The following is a 16,321-nucleotide window of genomic DNA, read 5'->3' on the forward strand; positions in this document are numbered from 1 at the left end:
TTCTTTTAATTCTTATTATACAATTAGGTATCCTTATATTATGGATTGCATCCTAATACATTTCCATGGATTCAAGAACCAAGGAAGAACCTAATTATTTACTTCAAGAATATGAAGAAATAGATCGTTTTCTTTGAATTATTCATCAATATCTTGCAATACTACAACATTGGTCTTTTGATATCACTGTGGTTAAGGAAATCTAGGATCATTGTCATCCATATTCCACTTTATTTCTTAACATTACTTGAGTCCATATGTGGGTTATCCAACATTATAATGTTGTTGTTAAGGCCCTTGTTCTTCACCTTTTCTTAGTCAAACGATTTTACTTTGCATTAGTCCAATAGTTCTATTCAATTGAGAAATGTCTAAATCAATTTTTGAATACCAAGCTTTATTTAGAGAAGGAATATTCTATACACTTGGAGGAGGAATTACTTATACATTTTGAGTTTGACCATGAAATATTCCTCTTCCAACAGCTTGATCTCCCACATTTTCTATTGGAGGGTCCCTATTTTGATCAAAGACACTGAGACAGATCATCTAGAATTGAACTATTCCCAAGATAATGCTAAGATCTACAGTGCTTTCCAACATATATTCTTCCATTTCTTTCACTTTTATCATAGCTTCTTGCAATGAAGCAATATGGAAGACTTGATTTTATAATTCACATTTGTAGATGCTCGATTTTTAAAGCATCCCATGATAACATGATCATTAGGATGCAATTATTGTGGTATTTATTACAATGTATTTAAGAATATGAGATTGAAATCTCTCTCCTTTTTTATTATCCTCCAAATAAATTTGTGTAAACTAAGTTAAAAAAATATGATGTTCAACACATTGAGCATATCTGCCTATGAAAGCAGTTTCAATATCATCAAAATAAATAATTGAATATTTTGATAAATAAAGATACAAATTGTAGGTAAGATGAACCAAAGTTTATATAACTACCCTAACCATAACATCATCATTTTCTAATCCATGAATATCAAAAATTTTCAAAAAATGATCCATATTCTTTTCAAGATTTGTTATACAATCTCCATTAAACATCGATAACGCTCCTATTTGAAAATTAGGTAAATGATGTTGTTCCCCTTCTAAAGTGAAAGGAATTCTCTTTGTCTTTATCTTTGATTCCTCTATCTATATTAACTCCTTTCACCTCCTTCTTACCTTTCTTCATTGTCTCCGGCTTTGTCTTGTTTAGTATCTAGTGGAAACTAGAAGAATATAGTCTAGCCAATAGAACTATTGTTTGTTTAGTAATATTCATGCACCTACATCTAGTTACAGGATCCCCAGGAATATTGGATTCCCATAAATTTAGATTTTTTTATTAAGGATATATTTGAATTTTTTGTGGATTAGGTGGCCATTATTGAGCCAAAACTCCCCAAGGTCTCTGAAGTTCTTTATTTCTTTATATTTTGAGGACTAATTGATATAATTGATTCAAAATGCTTCTTTAATTGGATGAGTCTAATGGTATGATGATTTTGTACTAGATTAAGTTGAGTCATTCACTAGAGAAATAGATCATTAACCATATATTCTTCCAAGTTGAGTCACCAAAAATGTTGATCTATTTTCCTATTAGAGACAAGAATCAACATCCTAGGGAATATCAAGATTCCGTTTTCATTTTTATAGAATTACTACTCATCTTCCAAACTTATATTTTCAATTTATTAATTCACATAAATAAATCCATCATTCCACAATATACACCTATCATTAGACTAGGTGGTCAAAATGAAATAAATAATAAACTATATTTAGAAAATGTAGTAATCTCACAAATGATTGACATCATTCCATCATCCATTCCTCTACATTTTTTTTGAGTGTCTTATGTTCTTACATGAAGCAACTTCCCTTCTTTCATCTCAACATTTTATCATCCATATTTATTGAGTGTATTGTTCATTTATAAAGCTAATCCTTGGCAACATTTCTCTTTTTCTTCCAAGTTACTATATTATTGTATCTGATCCATGGGATTCCCATCCCAATATTTTTTAGGACATATGAATTCCTTTTATCATTTTAATATCAAGAACATTATGTAATGTGATAGTCACATGCTTTATTCCATATTAAACTTCGATTTGTAATATTTTTTTTACTCTTGCAGAGTGTTATTTCAAGACTTCATATCATTTGTGGTTTCAAAGGCATTTCTTTATAAAGCATGATATCTCGTGAGCATTCTCCTATCCATATTATGATTCTATGTGAATGAAATCATCTAAGCTCTCTAAAAATTATTGTCCATTAGTATTTCTTTTTTATTTATGAATATTGCTTCATTTTTCCTCATTTTGTTAATGGATGCTATGATGGATTGAATTCAATCAGTTGTGATACTACTAGTTTTTCTAACTATATTTTATTGTTTATTTCCTTTGCACCACTTGGTCAAGTCATAGGTATATATTTTTGAATGATAGGTTTATTTATGTGAGATAAATGTAAAAGAGGAATACCACCTCTATAAAAATGTGGGAATCTTGATAATTCCCTAGGATGTTCAATCGTGTCCATAATAACAAAAGAGATTAACAAATCTCCTTTTTGTAAGAGAGAACTGAATAGTAAATTCTAGTCCACTCACACTCGAGAGAGTTAGTCCATTATTTTTGTAAATGGAGAATATTTATGATGTGCACATTATGAGTGATGTTATCGTGCTCAAGTTATATTATTTTGGATGAAGCAATCATTAATGCCCTAATTTTGGTATGTTTAATATCATCATGCCTACAAAGAACCTCACTAACTTTGTTCATGCAAAATTTATCTACATTTGCACTAGTTATATCTTTCTTGATGTAGGAGCATTCAGCTCAAGGAAAATCATTGTATTTTAGTAGACATACGGGTATTGTGTTTCCAAGGGAGTTGGGTTCCTAAGTGTGAATTAAATGTAATTATTAATGTTTTGAGTGATTTTAATGAGAAAATCTAGAATAGGGATTTAATTGAATATGGTGAGGCATATTTGTAAATGTTCTCGAATGTAGGAGAACATGAGAGAATTAGGATAGTTGAGAGATTAAGGGATTTGAGAATTAATTCTACAGCTCATATTAGGAGTTAGTTCATGATTTTTATGGATTAGAGAAGATCCTTACGGGTGAGGAAGAGGTTTTAGGAATTTTGTTGAAGAATTTATGGATCTAAACCAGGAATTGGTTTTAGAGTCCTTTTGTATAAATGTAAGCCTTAAAGGCATAATCAGGGGTTAGAGAGTTAGATAATTAGCTTGTTAAGCTAGTTAGAGTGGGATTTAAGCCTACGGGGAAATTGTAAATAGAGACCATTGTAACCAAAAGATCAAGGCAGAGATACAAAGTCTCAATATGTAATCGTTGGTTTTTATATTTATATACAGAGAATTCAATCGTAAGTGTAAGTGTGTGAGTCAATTATTGGTTGATGTATTCATAGATTTGCATAGTTTATGTATGCAGGTAGAGTCGAGGCGAAGCATAGAGGAGAAGAATGAGCCAATGGTTCATAATGGATCTTTGAATCCATTGAAGGATTAAGAAATGATCTGGGATGACATCGATCAAAGGAGCATGAGAGGTTAAGCTAAGAAGAGTTACGTAGCGAAAACAACAAAGAACAGGAACCTTTGAAGAAACCCGAGAACCATGGAGAAACATTGGAAAAATGTTATAAAATACAAGTAAGGAGACAGATGGAGAAGTGAAGCATTAGTGTTCAGTGGCCATTGGATCTTTACGATCAATGGCTAGGATTAAGTCGCATGATGGAGTTATGAAATATCGCATCAGAGGGAAGCAATAGGAGCAATGAACCGGCCTCAAGCCTTTAACGATTGCGATTAAGAAATGGAACAAGGATCGTTAGATCTGAGAAGAGGGTCAATGGTGGGAACCTAATCACAATGTTATTTCGGAGAAGTGAATAAACCCCAAACCATAAGGAAGTGCGATGGGCGATGTCGATGTGATCAGCGAAGCAATGACATCGCAGTTAGTACATGGCGCTGTATCGACGAAAAGGAATGTGACAAGCGATATGAGGCAGACCCGATAGGGTTATACGGCGCGTTTATTATATTTGAGTTTCGGAAGGCTATTGCATATCGGATGCGAAGGAGTCACGTGGAGTATGAGACCCACAAAGAACCCCGATTGCGATTAGTGATAAAGGGATGCCTCATTAAATGTGCAAAGATCGTATTTTGAGCGGAAAAAGTATGCTTATAGAGTATTTCTATTATATAAACATTATAATAGGAATAAGCACGATATAAAGGTTTTATGTGTTAAGTCAGATATAACAATGTTATAAAGCGGGGTTTGATTATATATGTGGCTTAAGGTTAAATAAAGGTTTATGAGGGTGAATGATTTCCGATAAAAAGGAAAGGATGGGTTTATCAAGACTGGGCTATTATAAGGAAGCATTCCGCATAAGAAATTATTTAAGGGGCCTTAACCATTGATGGTGGAAGATTTGACTCAGTAGAGATTTAAAAGTCCTCAGAAAATTAGTTTATGCATATTTAACATGCATATTGTGCGTATCCATGGGTAACCCTGCATCATTTCTCATGAAAGTGGTAAAGAGGAATATAGAATAGCCACCATAATTTTTCATATCAATAAAATGCAAAATCAAAAAAGTTAATATCAATCTAATGTAGGAGATGTAAAAAATGAATGAATGAGAAAATGGGATTGATGATAACTATTTCTAACTAAGGCTCCACAAATACTTGAAAAAAATAAAATAGAAGGAAGATATTGAGATACTAGAGATTTCCGAGTGCAAGTAATAAAGTCTAGATACGTGGAGAACCTAGCTTGATGTGGTGTTACTTAAGCCAAAATCCTCTATAAAAACAAACCGAAAAGCTCAAAAATCACACTCCTAAGTACCAAAGTTATTCCTATGTCTTTGGTAAACTCATCTCCAAAAAAGCCATATGACTTTCCCAACAAGAAACACCAAGTGAGCTAAAATGTCCCCATTTTCCTATATTTCATGTGGGATTAAATCATTTCCATTGATTAATAATGAATTAGACTTTCCATATCAAATGTGACATATGGGAAAACCACAACACGCCATTCTTCCCATATTACCTTGAATGGTAGTATCGAAATATGTGGATATTAAAAAGGAGGGAAATTTAGTTACTCACTAATCAATTGATGAAGGGATTAGGCTATAATGTTTCTCTTCTTTGATTAAAACTGGAAGGCCCAGGGAGGAGAGCACATTTTCCTAATAATCCACTTCACTTTTAAATTCTCTTTTGATATGATAAAATATGGTGTGATCAAATTGAGAAAGAGAGTGCTAGATTCTACAAATGAGGGAATTCAATATATTTCTTCCATGGCTAACTTGATGAATTATTTCATTGATCACTGCCATAGAGTCTCCTTAAACTATCTTTGATTTGGTTCCTTCTTCCTTTATAATATAGAGGTCTTGCAACAAAAACTAGAACTAGAACTAGACTAGATTGTTAGTGACAATTCCCAACGCAAATGCCCCCAAAAATATAATAAAAAGTCTTATTTCTTTGCAAATCATAAAAACTCCCTCTAACAACTATCAACTATCATTCCTAATTTACAAATTAATTATCGTTCTTATTTTACATATTATAGTTGAAATTTTACATACACAATACTTATTTTGACTCTTTATTTTATTCTAATGAAAAAAATTATTTTACATATAAAGAATCCATTTCTTACCACTGTGAATCATATATTACATTATCTTTTAACTTTCATATTTTATCTATGATTAAAATAAAAAATTATAAATATTTATATTCCTTTAAATCTATTATTAATTCAAAATATAATTTTTATTAATGTAAATCCTAAAATTGATAATTCCATTTTACTCATGTACATCATATTTTTGGAATATTTTAAAACAAACAACTAAATAACTATTAACTCTATAAATTTTAGAAAAACTTAAATTAATATATATATTTGAAAATAACATAATGTAAAATTACCATTTGTTACCGAGTAACCATTTGGAAAATCCATCGGAATCATTCAGAATGACTCTCTCTTTTTAAATGTGAACCATCCACGTGGATGGCAAATTGTTCAGAGATACGGCCATAACAAGTACAAATTTTCCGAGTCCTTAGGATGTAGATCAAATTTCCCTTAATAGTCTTTTGATTTTCCCAAAGTCCATAATGTTAAATTTGTAATTTTACAGCGCGCGGTGGTCTTCTTGAAAACCACCCGGTCTCCCCGCACCGCCATTCACCAAAGGCGGTATCCGTAGCTGAGGCTCCGAACACATTCACACTCCGTCACGCGTCCTTGTACAAACACCAAAACTGCTTTCCCCGGACAGTAAAGTTCGTTTGGTTTGCTGGAGGTTGGCGTGCGAACCACGTTGGATCAGCTGGGCGCACAATCTCAGCCGTTGACTTTCCAAAGTTGCCCTCCGCCCGCGTCAAATCAAGTTTCATACGTTGACCGCCGTAGGAGGAATTAAATAGAGTTTAATGTGTGTCGTAGTTTTTTTTTGGTGGCGGCCTTCAATATTATGATGGGCATACGTCCCATATATTTAATATAAGTTATGGGCATGTTTTAATATAAGTTTTATATATATATGTTTTATATACGTTGTCATAAAAAATAGTTTACGTGCAGTAGTTTTTATGTGTGTTGTGACTGCGCACGGTAGTTGCGTGTGTTTTTTTTGGTATGTATTAAACGCACAGCAGTGCGATATAGATGTATGTATGTAATGTCTTGATTCGGCCATTGAAGTATATAGAACTGATTTTGTAATATCCACAGCAGTGGAAAAATCTGTGAGAGCAGCAGAGTTTTATTTTGTGAATCCCTCTTTGCACAGAGGATGGAATTTGTATCAGTCTTTCAGTTTTAAATTAATAGAAATGTGTTGTGGCTGTGTAATGCTGTCTTGTGAGTCATTTTGATTTTAAAGAGGTTCTCTGCAAAAGATCTTGGACAGAAGAAACAGAGCATTGTCTCTGTGGTGAATTTTTTTTTGGTTTTGGTATTTCTCCATTTAAAAATACCCAACAGTGGTATCGGAGCAGGACTAGGCTCTTTAAAGAAGTTAAAGAAGCTGAAGGGAGAAGGTTGTTGCTGCAGCAAAACTTCTCAGGCAGACAAAAGACTCAGACAACGAAGGATTCAGGTATTCTCCAAAAGCATTTCTCTTGTTATTGTTGAAGACAGTCAGTTTTTAAAAAAACAAATCACAGTCAAGGATTTAAAACCATAGTTCGAGATGCAAGGAATGGCAAGCACAAGCATGGGTATGTTCAACACCCAGCTCCCATACTTTAATGGGAAGAACTATGACTACTGGTCTATAACCATGAGAGCTTTGTTCATCTCTCAAGATATATGGGAACTAGTAGAATATGGGTTTGAAGAACCAGCAGATGAAACTGAGTTCAATGCATTAACTCAGGGAGAGAAGGATCAGCTGAAGCTCAATAGGAAGAAGGATGCAAAGGCCATTGTCTTGTTGTATCAAGCAGTGGACCAGAGTATATTCCCAAGGATAGCAGCAGCTACAACATCACATGAAGCATGGCAAACTCTCAAGACAGCCTATCAAGGCATGGAGAGAGTGAAGACAACAAAATTGCAAATGCTGAGAAAGGATTTTTAAAACTTGAACATGAAGGAGTCAGACAACATTGAATCATTCTTCACTCATGTGATTGGTGTAATCACACAAATGAGAACTCATGGAGAAACAATTGAAGATAGAAGAATAGTGGAGAAAATATTGAGGGTCTTACCCTCAAGGTTCGATGCCATAGTCACCACCATTGAAGAGACAAAGGATCTCTCAAACTATTCAGTTGATGAGCTACATGCATCACTGATAACTCATGAGCAGAGGTTGAGTAGGAATGAAAACTCATCCCTTGAGCAAGCCTTCAAGACCCAAATGTCCTTTGGAAGAGGAAGGGGTCAAGGAAGAGGAAACCGAAGAAGAAGAGGCAGAAGCCAGAACAGAGGTGGAAGGAACAGCCCAGCAAATGCACAAGGAAGAGGCAGCAATCCAAATCAGAACCAAGGTCAAGGCAGCAACCAACAAAGAGATCAGTATCAGGCTCAAGGACAAAGGTATGATAAATCTAATGTTCAATGCTATTATTGCAAAAAGTATGGACATTATGCTAGTGATTGTAGAAAGAAACAGCATGATATGAACAACAGACAAAATGCAAATGTTACAAGAGAAAACAATAGTCAAGAAAATTTCATGTTAGCTTGTAACATGGCTGAAACACATAGTGAAGACATTTGGTTTTTAGACTCAGGTTGCAGCAACCATATGACAGGGAATATAGCCCTCTTTTCAGCCTTAAATCAGAATTTGAAATCAGAGGTCACACTAGGAACTGATAGTAAAGTGTCTGTTATGGGAAAAGGGGAGGTAAAAATATTTACAAAGCAAGGAGAAAGGAAAACCATAGCAGATGTCTACTATGTCCCCGGAATGAGATGTAACCTATTGAGTGTTGGACAGCTTATCCAAAAGGGTTACAATGTTTACTTTGTAAATGATGTGTGCACCATCATGGACATACCACCCAGCAAAAGATGCATTGCTGAAGTGAAGATGACAAGGAACAGGATGTTCCCTCTTCGGATCAGGGCAGACATGAAGAACAAAAGGGAAATGGCAGCAGTCACCCAAGAGGCCTTCCAAAGCGTGCGAAAGGATGAGAACTGGTTATGGCACTTGAGATTCAGGCATCTAAATTTTGGAGGTCTAAACTTATTGAGCAGAAAAGGAATGGTAAAGGGATTACCATTGATAGAGAAGCCAGACAGCCTTTGTGAAGGTTGTATATTGGGCAAACAACATAGAGAAAGTTTTCCATCAGGGAAAAGCATAAGGGCAAAGGCACCCTTAGAGATTATCCACTCAGATTTGTGTGGACCAATACAAGCTCCATCATTAGCTGGCAGCCTATATTTCTTGACATTCATTGATGATTTTACAAGAAAGACTTGGATATATTTCCTCAAGAACAAAAGTGAAGTCTTTGAGAAATTCCAAAATTTCAAAGTACTTGTGGAGAACCAAAGCGGGCTGCACATAAAAGTATTGAGAACTGATAGAGGAGGTGAGTATATCTCCAATGAATTCCTAAAATTTTGTAGAGAAAATGGAATTCATAAACAGTTTACAACTCGGTACACCCCACAACAAAATGGAGTTGCTGAAAGGAAGAACAGAACCATCATGGAGATGGCGAGGAGCATGCTGAAGGCAAAGCATTTGCCAAATGAGTATTGGGCTGAAGCTGTACATTGTGCAGTTTATATTTTGAACAGGTGTCCTACAAAGGCAGTCATGAACAAAGTGCCAGAAGAGGCATGGAGTGGGAGAAAGCAAAGAGTCACCCACATGAGAGTTTTTGGATGTGTGGCCTATGCACACATTCCAGATCAGCTAAGGAGGAAGTTGGACAGCAAAGGGGAGAAATGCATCTTCATTGGATACAGTGACGAATCCAAAGCCTACAGGCTGTACATCCCATCTACCAAGAAGTTCTTTGTCAGCAGGGATGTTCAATTCATTGAAGAGGAAGCTTGGGATGGAAGCATAGAGAAAACAGTGAATGTTAAAAACTGTTTGTCTCATGATGAGGATGAAGAGGAGGTGGCTGAAATGAATCCCCGAATAGCAGCACCAACACAAGAACAGCAAGGTACACCATTGAGGATCAATGAGAGTGCTTCTCCAAGCACACTAGAAGGAGGAAATTCAAGTGCATCTTCAAGCACTTGCACACCAAGTGAAAGAGGTAAGAAATTTAGAAATCTAAGTGACATTTATGAAGAAGGAATGAATTCCTTATTTGCCTTGTATTGTCATGTTGATGATCCTATTCATTTCAAGGATGCAATTAAAGATAGGAAATGGATAGAAGCTATGGATGAGGAAATCAATGCCATAGAGAGAAACAAAACATGGGATTTGGTTGAGCTACCAAAAGGCAAAGAAGTCATTGGTGTGAAATGGGTCTACAAGACCAAGAGCAATGCTGAAGGCAAGATTGAAAGACATAAAGCAAGGCTGTTTGTCAAAGGCTACAAGCAGCAGTATGGGAGAGACTATGAGGAGACTTTCGCACCGGTTGCAAGAATGGAAGCCGTGAGAGCAGTGCTGTCCATAGCAGCACAAAACAAATGGAAAGTCTACCAAATGGATGTGAAATCAGCATTCCTAAATGGAGTGTTAATGGAAGAGGTTTATGTGGAACAGCCTCTCGGATATGAGAAGAAAGGAGAAGAGCACAAAGTGTGCAAATTGAAGAAAGCTCTTTATGGGCTGAAGCAAGCGCCAAGAGCATGGTACAGCAGGATAGATTCTTATCTATTGGATAATGAATTTGACAAATGTGAAGGAGAACCCACAGTCTACATCGAGGAAAAGGATGGTAAAATTTTAATTGTTGTCTTGTATGTAGATGATGTTATTTTCACTGGAAATGATATTTATCTTATTGAGAATTTTAAATCAGTCATGAAGGATGAATTTGAAATGACTGACATGGGTTTGTTAAGATACTTCTTAGGCATAGAAGTAGATCAAAATGAAAAAGGAATTTTTATATCTCAAGCAAGATATGTAAATCAAGTTTTGGGCAGATTTAACATGCAAGAGCGCAAGGCAGCAATCACTCCCACAATGATGGGATTAAAACTCAGCAGAGAGGACAACAGCAAGGATTTTGATCCTAGCTCGTATAAAAGCATTGTGGGCAGCCTTATGTATTTAACAGCTACTAGGCCTGATTTAATGTATGCTGTTAGTTTGATTTCCAGATTTATGGAGAGGCCAAAGGAGGCACATTGGCAGGCAGCAAAGAGAATTTTGAGGTATGCCAAAGGTACCAAAATGTTTGGAATTCTATATCATGCCTCAGAACATTCAGATTTGGTTGGGTACACAGATAGCGATTGGGCTGGAAGTGTAGATGATCGGAAGAGCACTTCCGGTTATGTTTTTAATATGGGTTCAGGAGCCATTTCATGGGCTTCTAAGAAGCAATCCATTGTAGCATTATCTACAGCAGAGGCAGAATATGTGGCAGCGACACCAGTAGCATGTCAGGCAGTTTGGATGAGAAGGATGTTGAGAAGCTTAGGCCAAGAGCAGGCAAAAGCGACAGTGGTCTTTTGTGACAATAGGTCCGCTATTGCTTTGTCAAAGAATTCAGTGTTTCATAAGAGAACGAAACACATTGATACAAGATTTCACTACGTCAGAGAATTAGTGAACAATGGAGAAATAGTCCTCGAACATTGCAGGACCCAGGAACAGGTTGCAGACATCTTGACAAAGCCACTCGTTCAGAAGAGTTTTGAATTTTTGAGAAAATGCTTGGGAATGACTGAACGCGCGGCTGTTAAAATTAAAGGGGAGTGTTAAATTTGTAATTTTACAGCGCGCGGTGGTCTTCTTGAAAACCACCCGGTCTCCCCGCACCGCCATTCACCAAAGGCGGTATCCGTAGCTGAGGCTCCGAACACATTCACACTCCGCCACGCGTCCTTGTACAAACACCAAAACTGCTTTCCCCGGACAGTAAAGTTCGTTTGGTTTGCTGGAGGTTGGCGTGCGAACCACGTTGGATCAGCTGGGCGCACAATCTCAGCCGTTGACTTTCCAAAGTTGCCCTCCGCCCGCGTCAAATCAAGTTTCATACGTTGACCGCCGTAGGAGGAATTAAATAGAGTTTAATGTGTGTCGTAGTTTTTTTTGGTGGCGGCCTTTAATATTATGATGGGCATACGTCCCATATATTTAATATAAGTTATGGGCATGTTTTAATATAAGTTTTATATATATATGTTTTATATACGTTGTCATAAAAAATAGTTTACGTGCAGTAGTTTTTATGTGTGTTGTGAGTTGCGTGTGTTTTTTTTTGGTATGTATTAAACGCACAGCACTGCGATATAGATGTATGCATGTAATGTCTTGATTCTGTCATTGAGGTATGGAGAACTGATTTTGTAACATCCACAGCGGTGGAAAAATTTGTGACAGCAGTAGAGTTTTATTTTGTGAATCCCTCTTTGCACAGAGGATGGAATTTGTATCAGTCTTTCAGTTTTAAATTAATAGAAATGTGTTGTGGCTGTGTAATGCTGTCTTGTGAGTCATTTTGATTTTAAAGAGGTTCTCTGCAAAAGATCTTGGACAAAAGAAACAGAACATTGTCTCTGTGGTGAATTTTTTTTATTTGATGGTTTTGGTATTTCTCCATTTAAAAATACCCAACACATAATATGTAGATCACATCTCCCTTAAAGTCTTTATAGTCTTTCTCTAATTGATAGGTTTGATTTTATCGCTTTGAGAATTTAACATTGCAATTATTTTCTCTTCTACATTGCCATATTCGCATACTACTTTACAAAGACAATCTTTTCCAACAATATTGCATTCCTGCTATCTCAATGCTGGGAAATTAGATATATCTTTCGCTTCAAATTTCCAAAGATCTTATTGAACCATTCGAAGTGAAAACGACAGAACTAAAACGAAACGATCCAAACATTAAAGTTAACATAATAATAAAACTTATTATTGGTACGAGTGTTTGCAGTGACGAAGCCACTTTAAACCTCTAGTTCAAAGGTCACAGTCTTTGGGGATCCAAAGTCCATATGACTAGAAACACTAACGAGAGTAAGAACTTATCCGCATTACTAATCTACTAGACACGGTCATATAACTATATGTATATGGCTACGCTGATGCAAGTAATTCAGATTTTCAGTTACTAGGAGGTGACAAATTTCTTCCTAAATGGAATGGCATATTCCAAAACCTTAAGAGGGTCCGGGAGGATTTTTTTCACGCTCTTTCTCTCCATGCACTTCTTCATCCACAGTTGGAGGCTTGGGAACTCGCTTTCCCATGGTATCTTCCATTTCCCAAACATTTCAAATGAATGGAACCAACATGCATAGGGAATGAATGCAATGTCCAGGTACCCAAACTGCTCCCCTCCAAAATAAGGCTTATCTCCGCCTTTTGACAGCTCTCCTTCAAGGAATCCGAGGTACTTTAACATACAACGCTTACCCTCTTCTAGAGCTTCTCCTTCAGTTTTCAAAATACCATAAAATGCATCCTGGAAGAACTGGAAGAAATCGCACGAATCATATGTATCAGAAAGTGCTCCTCATATAAATGGAATAGCACAAATTGCATGGATTAAACCTAAAATGCAATGCATTGAATAAAATTTAGGGTAAGGATTAGTTTGGGTGTGATTATGCTTACTTTCTTGTTCAGAAAGTCTGCCCAGAATCTTACAACGGCTCGGTCATATGGGTCGGAGGGCATGAATGGATTAGAGTTGGGCCAGGCCTCATCGATATATTCGAGAATGATGAGAGACTCGTTCACAGGCTTGCCGTTGTGGATGAGGACAGGTACCGTCTTGTTAATTGGATTCATTTGCAGCAGCAGGTCACTCTTGGGGTCGAGATTCTCTTCTTGGTATTCATATGTCACGCCCTTCTCTTCCAATCCAATCAAAACACGCATGCTGAAGGGACTAACCCAGAGGCTCACCACCTTCACCTGCTCCTCCCCTTGGCCCATTTTCGCCGTCTAAAATTAAACTACTGAAAATTACAGGAAGCACACAAGTATATAGTATGACTGCCCGACCTTGCTTGCTTGGCGTGGTACCTGGTCCCTTACCCCACTATTTATCCTCACTGTTTCGGTACCTCTCCAAAGAAGACAAAGATCTCCCTCCACTTGACTTTTGGCAGAACTAAATAATTGCAAATAATTGAGCATGTAATCAGGTTGTTGTCAGGGTGCGTAATAATTGAGAATTATTGAACATTATAGTCAGATTGTTGTTATTCTTCAGAGTATTGGCCGCTCGTTTCAAAGTTCTCTGCGCATCCTATTATATCTATTTTATTATTTCAAATAAGCGTCCAAAGATCGTTGAGATAACATACAGCTTGAACAATGTAGTGAGATGGTTGTTGTTCCTCACAGAAATGCCCTTTATTTCAAAGTTCTATCCGCATCATATTATATCGGTTTTCTTGACTCAAATGAGTGTCCAAGAACGTTGGATAACATACTTGAGTGCAGCTATGTGTAGATTGGTTGAGATTGATTGATTTATGTAGGTTTAGTTTTTATTAAATTTTAGATTTAGTTTTGTGTGGGTTGATTTCAGAAAGGGTTGGGTAACGGCAGCATCGGAATTGGAACTATTAAAGATACAAAAATATGTTATATGGAGGCACTGGGCCTTTGCAGAACGCGACTCATAGTAATTACCACATATTAGCAAACAGTGACTAAAAATGCGACTGTCCCCAAGGGGAAACGAGTCCAAAAAAGTCCAAAAAAGTGAGCTGCCCACTCAAGGAACTAGCTTATGATTTCCATGTTTGAGAGTTTTTTCAGCAAGACAAAAAAAACCAAAAGACCCCATGTAACAGCCATTACAGGTTAAAACAACAGAAAAAACCCCACATATGGTGACTTGGTATCTAAGAACCTAGAAAAAAGAACCAAAGTCCGCTAGGTGTCAACACATTGCAGGGGCTCCTCGACGATGAGACACCCATAGGCATAATCGGCTTGCTGCGGTCGTGGCATCCCACTGCTCTTTGCCACCTACAATGTTCTTCCAGTCTGCTGCCTTCCCAATACCACCTGGGGTGTTACTTGTCCTTTTCAGTGCTTTCGAGTTAGAGTTAGAGAAAGCAACGTCCATCCTGTTCCGAGCATCACCCTGCGAGCTGTTCCGCCTGCTATCGCCGTCCTATTCGAAATGATGCTATTTGGGACTATATTGCATTGTGGCTCTTCCCTGAAGGCGACATATATAGTGGCGATACCGGGTGGTCTAGGGTGCATTTGAATTGGAATTGGGTGGAGTAAGAGGGATTCATCATAGGCTCATAGTCAGCTTGTCGGTTCTGGGTCTCTGCATTATGCCGATGGCCACTCCTCTGGTCCTGCCCTCTCCCACTGCGGGTGATGGGAAAGCGACCTCTACTGTGAGCCACTGTCGAAGGCAAGGAGGAGTCCACCTGAGTCAAATAAGATAGGGACAACGAGGGAGGGTGAATTTCTCTCCCTCCACTGCATCCCCTATGGCTTCTCATTATGTGCCTCACGCGGGGCATATTTGCATGGTGAATATCAGTTCGCTGGGTGCTTGGAGGAGCTGGAGAAGGGATGGAGTGGCTTGTGGAGGCACGAGAGTGAGGAATACGATTGCTTGACGTGTAATTGAAGGCCGGAACAACAATTCTATAAGCGCAAAGTGGGTTGTGAGAAAAATGAGCACCGTCGATTACCTCAATGCACCAGAGAAGTTGACATCTTCCTGTTCTAGAGCTTGGCTATGCCGCTATAGGAAAACAATTGTAGGTGAGAGGAGGCAGATCAAGGGGGAGATGCCACAAGAAGTAGGTGGCCTTGGCTCTCTCCCTCCATTAATGTTTTTTGGCTTTCAGGCTTCATTGAAATTCCATAAATTATGGTGGTGGGCATCTCGATAGGAGTGCGGATGGCCATGTGGCTATACCACTTCCTCGCCCAGATGATCGGCGTTGTACTAGCATCATTAATCACCCGCATCGAGGGGATGATTTAAAGCATCATTAATCACCCGCATCCACGGGATGATTTAAATAAGTTACCTAAGCATATACAAATTAATTAGATTTAGTGTACATGTCTATCTAGTTTGGTTTTGTTTATTTCATTTTTATTATTTTAGAAAAGTTTAATTTTTAGGTTAGACTCTTTATTTATGATTAATTTATTTATCAAATTTTATTTTTGGGTGGATTTAATAATGAACTTTTACTATTATAGATCCATGCTAATTATTAATTAATTTACAAAGCATGCATAGTGATTAAATATCTTGATAATAAATCTTTTTTAGAATATAAAACTTATAAAAAAAAATAAAAAAAAAAATTTAAAAAAATAAATAAATAAATTGCATTTCAAAAAATTTAATCTTTATGAGCCCTTAAATATAAGATCTTTCCCTCTCTTCATAATGGTAGTTGTCAAATCAAATTGCAGATATCTCTCCACAATGGGAGTCTATCACAATTGAGTTGTCAAATCAAATTGTACATCTCTCTCTATTATAGTAGGAAAACCCGTCAATATTTTGTGGTCAAATAAATTGCATTTTTGAATACATAAATTGATACAACATCTTGAAAATTCAATTGGACAC

General features: G+C 36.9%; 1 protein-coding gene across 1 annotated transcript; it reads right to left on the bottom strand.

Moving 5' to 3' along the window:
• Positions 1 to 12,839: 12,839 nt before the first annotated feature.
• On the bottom strand, positions 12,840 to 13,683 carry LOC149155765 (glutathione S-transferase U19-like). Its single transcript, XM_089441141.1, has 2 exons — positions 13,360 to 13,683; positions 12,840 to 13,216 (listed from the first exon to the last, which is right to left on the bottom strand). Exons 1-2 carry the CDS (start codon positions 13,681 to 13,683, stop codon positions 12,854 to 12,856), a joined length of 687 nt encoding a protein of 228 aa, XP_089297267.1. The 3' UTR covers positions 12,840 to 12,853.
• Between the last annotated feature and the right edge of the window lie 2,638 nt (positions 13,684 to 16,321).

Source organism: Pinus tabuliformis, chromosome 9 (genome assembly GCF_031772625.1).
Source record: "Pinus tabuliformis cultivar Carrire ecotype Pingquan chromosome 9, CPIR1, whole genome shotgun sequence".
NCBI classification, from domain to species: domain Eukaryota; kingdom Viridiplantae; phylum Streptophyta; class Pinopsida; order Pinales; family Pinaceae; genus Pinus; species Pinus tabuliformis.